General features: G+C 35.9%; 1 protein-coding gene across 1 annotated transcript in view; it reads right to left on the reverse strand.

Annotated features, from left to right (window-relative positions):
* The window catches only part of LOC120318021 (interleukin-6 receptor subunit beta-like), a 29940-nt gene extending 21003 nt beyond the window's left edge, over positions 1-8937 (reverse strand). The window contains exons 1-4 of the mRNA XM_039365197.1: positions 8639-8937; positions 4175-4225; positions 3412-3495; positions 1852-1893 (exon numbers count right to left, since the gene is read on the reverse strand). Coding sequence (XP_039221131.1) covers positions 1852-1893; positions 3412-3495; positions 4175-4225; positions 8639-8669 — 208 coding nt within the window. The 5' untranslated portion in view covers positions 8670-8937. The remainder of the gene's footprint in view (positions 1-1851; positions 1894-3411; positions 3496-4174; positions 4226-8638) is intronic.
* Between the last annotated feature and the right edge of the window lie 565 nt (positions 8938-9502).

Genomic DNA, 9502 nt, shown 5'->3' on the forward strand with positions numbered 1-9502 from the left:
ACCAAAATAATGAAATTTGCACTGTGAAATGACCATACTAGCTCTATCCTTCCATATTTGCTTTATGATGCTATGGGAGACAGGTGGTCCTGCAAGTAACCAAGCCAACCAGAGCAGCTTGTGAATCAGAGGATCATTGATTTTGGATCAGTTTAAGCTTCCAGATGAGCTTCAGGGGGAACTTCAAGCTATGCACCACTGTCCACATCACATAGTCAAGTGATGTGACCAGGGCATGAGTCTGATCTAAGAAAGGGTGCAGCTAGTGCATCTGATATAGTTGGGCAAAAATGGAAAATTTTGATTTTTTTTCATAATGCTTAAAGGCAATCCATTTTCCCATTGGTGGCACTTCTACCTCATCAACTTCCCAGTTCCTGAGTTTAAAGAAGACATTCTTTCTCCCTCTTCCAATAATGATTTCTGATATCTTGTTTCCTGAGACTGTATATACTGATTACAATGATCCTTTTGTCTCTCCAGCTCCAGAAGATAAGGGGTACTGGGAAAGTTTATTGGTAGGCCATCATGTACATTTTGCAACCTATGCTAGGATCAGGCATACTTTAGGGGATGGGGTGGGACAATATTGAATTCTCCAATTAGCCAGATGCAAGGTATTCTTTGTATGTTTTCTGCATATCAGTGCTGGTGGAAATGAAAATACTTCATGCTGCTTTATAAAGGTTTGGTAAGTGGAAAAGTTATTGCTATGGAAGAATACTGTTTTGTGATTGTATAAGTAAAGAAGAGATGGTCTTGTTTATGTGGACCCATTGCCTTATTGATATTCGAGATTATAGTGATTTTTTTTAATTTTCAAATAAAACTTCAGAATCTAGCATCACAGTATCAGCCACTGCTTTGCAGAATTTTAAAAATAGAAGCAGAGGATGACTTCTGAGAACTGTTTCACATTTGTTTATTAGAAGACACAGTACATGAATAAGGTGTGGAATGATCAGAGATGTTAATCTTTGTTATATTATATAACCACAAGACTCAAGTTTGTGCTTCCTGCAAATTAATTGCATATTAACCCAGTGTGTTCCAAAATGATCTGCATATAGCCACTGGTCTTTTTCTATTTTGGACCAAATATTTCCTTTGTGGCTGGCAGGTGAAACAACCAGTTCACAGATTTTCACTTAAGCAGTGAGAATCTTTGACCTATCCTTCTGATAAACTATGTTCAATTATTAGTGTGTTTCTCCCAGTTCATTTATCAAGGAGCACTTGTATTTATACTATTAGAATCAGGGAACTGCCATGTTGAGTTTCCATAATGACCTGGAATAACTTTCATATTGGAAAGTTGGGTGGAGTTCAGTAGTGTCTGTTATCCAAAGAATTTTATTTATTATTTCATTCAATTTTATGGCTGTTCATTTTGCCAAAGCAACTCTGGGCAGTGAACAAAGTTTTAAGTTTTAAAAACAGCAATATAAATAACTTCAGAAAACACAAAACATAACCAAAACAAGCAAATGAAGCAATGAAGAGTAAAAATCTCAAAGCAACAACAAACCCCATGGATTTCATTTACTTCCTGACCCCTATGCATGGGCAAATAGATCTTAAAGACTTTCTGAAAGTCAGGGCCATTCTGATCTTGCATGGTGAAATGTTCCAGATGGCAGGTGCCATGACAGCACCCTTCCTGGATCCCCCAAGGTGGCCTTCCTTAATCATTACCCCTTGTCAGATCTTATAGGGCTGGACAGAGTGAATTGGAGAGAAGTTTCAAGGCTTTGTAGATGACAACCTGCACCTGAAATCGTAATTAAGGAGGAAATGGGAAGCATACATGGAACCGGGCTTATGAAGGTACTGATAAGCAAAGATATTCACCTGGTTGTAATTTGCACAAAGGATAGTCGCAACTGGAAACAACTATAAGACAACAGAAAAAAATTATGGATATGAAAAATTGATAAGTGACATAATTTTTTAAAATTATGAATGCTTGCCTTGACTTATTTTTATATTGCTCACTTTCTCACTCTTGACTGATTATATGCCATTAATTCATTGACTTTTAGCAATCACACAAACTGATCTGTTCCATGACAATCTGTCCTTAGCCTAAACTTTCTGGCCTTCGAACAGTGCACCCATGACTTACTGTAATTAAGTACATTCACCTTACTTTTCTTTCCTTCTAAAGCCCTATTAGAGAGCCAAGTCTTTGCATTATGTGGCTGAAGTAGGATAATTTGAACTTGGTTGTTTGTGTCTTGAATCAGAACTCTGGGTTGATTTGTTCAACGATACCTTTGTTTGTTGTCCTCTATATATTCACAGAAGCCTCCTCCAACAGCAAATTTTAAAAACATCAGTACTTTCTATTCTGCTTCTTAAAAGTCTACCTTTTACTTCCATAGAGTGCCACAGCAGATAATATTGCTTGCATAATTCTGATCTTTGTAAATATAGACAAATCAGAGCATCTGAACATCTTTCCAAGGGCTTAACTGCTACTTTATCAAGGAGTAATCCATTATAAATTTCTTGCCTGGTTTTCTGTTTGATCCTAAAGGCTGAAGCTATCTATCACATAGTATTTTCATAATCTGTTCTAAGGCTGGTTTATGTACCTGTTGTCATTAGTTTGGTTTCTTTCTATTTGAAGAAGCCCCATTTGTTCACTGTGTTCCTTGATTTTTATCATTAGAGCTTGCAGATTCATTGAAATATCATAAGTACATCATAACTTTTTAGTGTTTCTTCTCTAATTATAAAACTACACTAAACTTCTTGCAGTTCAGCTTCCATAGAAAGATATAGATAGATTTGGCATATAGCTGAATAAATAAGGAGAGAGCCTACAGCCTTGTCTCCTTTGCCAATCTGGAACCAGTCTGTTTTTCCATGCCGGTCCATAATATGATGTCTTTAACTGTATGTAGGTTTTGCATGAAGTCAGTGAGATGTTCTGGGATTCAACTTATAAATAATTAAATCTGTCTATTTTAATCTCTTCATACAGTAGATGTTTTTTGCAAGCTCAGATGTGTCCCATTTCACTTCTATATGTTTCATAATTCTTATGCATTTTGTTCTCATTTGTCCTAATGTATACAATAAGTGAGAAATGTCTCTAAATATAAACATTTATGTATATTGTTTATTTGAATAAATGCACCACCTACAATTTTTCAGAAATGTACAGACTCCCACATTTAAATAGTAAAGATTTGCCTTTTCATTTCTTAATTAATTTGGGAAGTATGATTTAGATCAATTCAAATTAAAATGAAGGCAGAGAAAAAAGTATTTCTCTTTGTTACACAAATATTTTCATTGACTCAAGGGCTTACATGCATAGCTGTCTCAGCTCCAATGTTAGGAGAGCAGTGGGAGAAACTTCATCAAGAAAAATAAGACCTAAATGATAGGGTTGGCATTTACCTTTTGGGGGTAAAATGCAGCGAGTGGCAGGGGTATTGGTCTTCTTTGTGTTTGTCTGAATAGAGAAATTATGTTCACAGGATCCTGTGGAAAAAATCAAAAGAAATAAGTTGGAAATAACTAGCAGCCACTAGAAGGCACTCATGTCTAATCTTTGGAGAGTATGGGTCAATTAATCGCTAAAAGAAAAGCAAGACTGGAATATCTAAAGCAGCTTAAATCTGAAGAATGGACAATAACTTGTCCCATGAGCTAACCAGGAGTTACGACTTGCTTAATGAAATTGAGAAATATTCACAGGAGGACTAAACCCATACTGTCCTGCTGAATGAGAGCTCTATCAATTATCCTACATGCCATCTTTGGGTTATTTGTACTGGATTCCTATCTTCATATGTCTTCCTTTTGGACCAAACAACTAGTTATCTCAAAAACATATTGTGGCTAATATTTTCATGATTTTTCTAATATTTTTATTAATGTAATTACTATGCACATCTTATTGACTACAACCTACTGAGAAAAGACAGAATTTAAATAAGTAAAATAAAATAACTAGTCACACTAGATTGCTGGAAAATGAGTTGAAAAGATGCTTACAGTATACATTTTCTTACAGCTGCTCCACTAAAAAAGGTCTCTTACTAAATATCCAACTATGGTCAATTTTTTTTTGTTCCTTATCTATTATTCAACATAATTAAGTGATAACACACTCTAAAATTTCTTAGGTAAAAAAGATTTTAAATGAATAAAAACTCACCCACTGTGAACCAAGCAATAGACAAAAAGAATAAAAGCTTCCTTAATTCTCCTTTGGAAGAAAAAGAAACATTAGGCAACTCTCACTTGTTTCAGTATATTATACTATTCAACAGTTTTATAATAGGTTGAAAAATAATGTGATAACTTTGGCAAACTTTTGACCTTGAGCCTTTCCTAACTTAAGGCCCTTCCCAAGGTGATGACTTTTGTTTCTGAATTTCCCATCCAACTCGGCCATTGTTGAAGATTGGTCCACACATTAGGATAGTGCACAGATTAAAGAAGAATTCCCATTCCAGTTAATAGAGGGATCCTCAGTTTCCTTTCAAACCAATGTGATACTTCAAAGAATGCAGCTTGGAACTCCACAGTTGTAGATCCCCAGAACTGCTATCTAACATATTAGTGAGGAAAGGAAAATAAAGCAAATTCCTCAATTACAGTATCCCAAATCACAGAGGTGAGGTGCTGTGTTCTGCTTAAAGATTACCATCCCATTTCTTCTCTGTTCTTGTCTGGTATTTACAAAGTAATATATGCAAACAAATTTCTAACACTCATATATATGGTCATTACAGTCTCCAGTTTTTTTTCTGATTGCTTTGCTTTGTGCTTTGTCAGGTGTTACCATGTTTTCTCCCACATTTGCCTTATATTATTACATAAGTAGGCAAGTTTTCCAGGGTTGTTGTACAAAACAGCAGATTTATGTATTACGTTTTCAACAATAAATGAAATAATTAGCTTAAATATCTGTTTAAATCCATAGTTAAACATTTCATTTTTCATAAAAAGACACAAGTGTTTCCTTTTTTGTGCTGTAGACGGTTTCCATACAGCAAGTATACACAGGGCTTAAGATTTTTTTTGTGTATGTTTATGTTTTTATCTCTTTCAATTTCTGCATTTTAATTGTCATAATTTGCAAGTTGTCTTACTGTGTTATGGAGAAAATAAATGTAAATTCAAAAGAAGACCTGGGCTATTTCATAACCAAGGCAGTTCGCTGCTTAGATTGGTAATCTTATTTACCTGTCTCCTCTAAAACAAACGTCTGTCCTCCTCTCCACCACTCCAATGGTCATAGTGACTACAGATATTTGTTTAATGCTCCACTGCCATATTGGGATATTATTTCTTATTAGCTTACTCCAAGGAAGCATCTGTTATCTTTGAAAATTAAACAGTGGGTTGAATAATGGGCTGGATGAAAAGTTAATAAGATTAAACAATAGTCAGAAGACAGTCTGGCTCAAGAATTGAGATTTGATTTATACTGGAAATATTAGTTCATAGTTAAAGAAAATTCATTCACCTTATCCTTGGATTTTGAGATAGTAGTGTGGAAAGAATCCAGAGAAAGAAATACTTTGGGAAGTATTAAAAAGGCAGAATATATTTCTCCAAAGGAATAATGGAGAAGATCTTTAAAAAAGACAGAAACCAGCCCCCAGAAATCAGCCCCAGTCCCTAGGCAGAAGCCAGCTTTTAGAAATGCAAATTCATTAATCCATTCAGGAAGGTTGGAGCCAGGAAGATAGAAATTAGGAAGACAAAGACACCTAAAATCTACACTGTTGTTGTTAACTGTGAAGTCGTGTCCGACCCATCACGACCCCATGGACAACGTTTCTCCAGGTTTTCCTGTCCTCTACCATCTTCTGGAGTCCATTTAAGTTCACACCTACTGCTTCAGTGACTCCATCCAGCCATCTCATTCTCTGTCGTCCCCTTCTTCTATTGCCCTCAATCTTTCCCAGCATTAGGCCCTTCCCCAGTGAGTCCTTCCTTCTCATTAGGTGGCCAAAGTATTTGAGTTTCAACTTCAGGATCTGGCCTTCTAAAGAGCAATCGGGGTTGATCTCTTCTAGGACTGACCAGTTTGAATGCCTTGCAGTCCAAGGGACTCGCAGGAGTCTTCTCCAGCACCTTAGTTCAAAGGCCTCAATTCTTTGGCGCTCAGCCTTTCTTATGGTCCAACTTTCACAGCCATACATTGCAACTGGGAAAACCATGGCCTGGATTATACGCACTTTTGTTGGCAGGGTGATGTCTCTGCTTTTTAGTATGCTGTCTAGATTTGCCATAGCTTTCCTCCCCAGGAGCAAGCGTCTTTTAATTTCTTGGCTGCAGTCCCCATCTGAGGTGATCTTGGAGCCCAGAAAAATAAAATCTGTCACTACCTCCATTTCTTCCCCATCTATTTGCCAGGAATTGAGAGGGCCAGATGCCATGATTTTGGTTTTCTTAATGTTGAGTTTCAAGCCAACTTTTGCACTCTCCTTCTTCACCCGCATCAAGAGGCTCTTTAGTTCCTCTTCACTTTCTGCCATTAGAGTGGTATCATCTGCATATCTTAGGTTGTTGATATTTCTCCCAATATCAACCTTAATTAAGCAATCTTAATTCCAACTTTTGATTCATCTAGCCCTGCCTTTCTCATGATGTGCTCTGCATATAAGTTAAATAGGCAGGGCAACAGTATACAGCCTTGCCGGACTCCTTTTCCAATTTTGAACCAATCAGTGATTCCGTGTCCAGTTCTCACTGTTGCTTCTTGACCCGCATATAGGTTTCTCAAGAGACAAATAAGATGGTCTGGTACTCCCATCTCTTTAAGAACTTGCCACAATTTGTTGTGATCCACACAATCAAAGGCTTTAGCATAGTCAATGAAGCAGAAGTAGATGTTTTTCTGGAACTCCCTAGCTTTCTCCATGATCCAGCGTATGTTGGCAATTTGATCTCTAGTTCCTCTGCCTCTTCGAAATCCTGCCTGTACTTCTGGTAGTTCTCGATCCACATACTGCTGGAGTCTAGCTTGTAGGATTTTAAGCATAACTTTACTAGCATGTGAAATGAATGCAATGGTGCGATAGTTTGAATCTACATACCCCCACCCAAATTCTAAGGACAGGAGACATAATAGGATTAACCCACCAATACCAAAAGGGCACACTCAGACTCAGGTCAAAATACATGACACAGGAAATATAAAGCCTCAAACAGGAACAGGAAACAACTTCAAGAGCCCCAGAAGGTATAAAAGCCCACCACTCTGCTCCATGTGGTCAGTTTTTTTCCATAGCCACCTTTCTGTCTGGCTCTCCTCTTCAATAAACTACAACTTTCTTTCTAAAGCAGTCTCCATTTTGATTATTGCCAGCTTGGACTGGACCCTGGTGAAGATTTTTCCTTCAATAGTAGCAAGAATAAAAGATATACAAGTAGGTTGCAATTAGTGCAAGGTTAAATAATGCAATATTAGATGGTGCAAATTATAAATTGATAACAGGTCACATTTAATGTAATCTAAAATTCATTTAATGTGAGGGTAGTATATGCACAATTGAGGCTAGCACATGTGTACTTGTAGTGCTAATCTTAGTGAGCGCAAAATGAAGAAAAGGAACATTCATCAAATGAAAACTACAAAAAAAGTTTCATTGTGTTAAAGCAAAAATTTGATGTAATTAAATATTGCTAAAACAGGACAAAACATTGGAACACCTGCAAATACTGCTTTACTTTTTAATTTCGATTTCTGTAACTACTGTGTGACTTTTTAAACCATACATTTAAATTATTACATACTTTTTATCCTTTAATGTTTCATTAATATAGATATACATGTTCAAAGTTTTTCATGAACACAGTTGTAATAGAGATTTACTGTTCTGAACCAATCTTGACCACAGTTATCTATATCCTGCTTACTTCATACCTAAACTAAGAACACAGGAAAGATTTAGCTTATGTAACATATAGATCATTTACTAACTGATGCATAAGAGGAGGATCACCCTTTCCCAAAAGCTCTACATAGACCCCACATTGTTTTCTCGGTTCTACTCAAGATAGTGATTTTAGCTATGGAGCTGGGTGCTTTATGATACCTGATTTGTCTTTAAAATGTTAAGAAGTGCCGATCTAAAAACACTGCCACTTGCAATGATTCTTGGGCTGTTGTATTAATTATAAAATGTATTCCTCTGGAAATTACAATTAATACATGCGATCCCTGCTTTCTGAAAACTAACCCAGAGCATATTTTTAGTTGGGCTCATTTACACACTTAGGCTTTGATAATTGTTTAATTGCTTTGTATATTCCTTGACAGTCCTCCATAAGACAACCTACCAATATTGTAGATAATTAAATAATTACTAGGTACTAAAAAAGAGAGAAGACAGTGGAAGTCCATACATCAATCATTTTTAAACAACATAAAGCCTAGGAGTTGTGCTGGAGAAACAGGTTTAAAGCATTTTCCAGGAGGAAACAACAAGAGCCAGGAGCAATAAGTAACAATTGTCTAAAACCATATGAAGCATAGTTCCATATTCCACATTCAAAGCAGAATTAAAATAATTTAAAAAAGTAAAAATTCATATTCCTGGGAGACATATTAGATAATGCATATACAATATATATTGTTTGTTTTCATTTATTCTTATCTTACCTAGGAATTTGAGAAGATCATTCAACTCCATCCTGGAAAAACAGGTTCAAACATTTATTTCAAGTAATATATGCATAAAGCACTTTAAATTAGTTATCATACAGAGTTTATGATGATAAACTCTTTTGGTTTTGAGTTATAAAATTTTTGATCACTTCCCTCTGCTTAAAACTGTTTTAAATGAAAAATAGTTTTTGCTTAAGAAAAAAAAATAACAAAGCCCTATAAGACTAAAATGTTTGTTGGCCAAAGCTAAGGAGAGAGGTGAATTCAGATACTAATTACAACTCTCTACAAAGTACCAGGATACAGCTTCTAACCTCCCACAAGAAACTTTTCCCCATCTGCTGTGTCAACTAGATAGATTTAAATTACTTTGCAAAAATAGCTTATCATTTAAGCATTACCATATTATCTAAACCACAAATCAAGTGTGCTTTAGCTCTATAATTTTCGAACTGCTACCTAAAAAATTCCATGACATGTAATGAAAAGCTTTCCAAAATTATTACTGCACTATCTAGTTTTAACAATAAAAAGTCAAATGGCATATTGCTTGGTACAATTTTGCCTTTGAAAATATATATTCCTCCAAATATTGGACATAAATCATCCTATTACTTTTGGGGAAGAAAAAGAATAGAAATAATAAACAAAAGAAATCAGAAGCAAGAGGTAAGAAATTTGAATCTAATTGACTGTACATCTTTCACTCTGTATCTCTTCATTCTTGCAGATAATAGAGTTGGAAGGGATCTTGGAAATCTTCTAGCCCAATCCTCTGCTCAAGAAGGAGACCCTATATCAGTGGTGGCGAACCTATGGCACGTGTGCCAGAGGTGGCACTTTGAGCTCTCTCTGTGG

The sequence above is a fragment of the Crotalus tigris genome, unplaced genomic scaffold (assembly GCF_016545835.1).
Source record: "Crotalus tigris isolate CLP2741 ecotype Arizona unplaced genomic scaffold, ASM1654583v1 scf7180000017592.2434428, whole genome shotgun sequence".
NCBI lineage: Eukaryota > Metazoa > Chordata > Lepidosauria > Squamata > Viperidae > Crotalus > Crotalus tigris.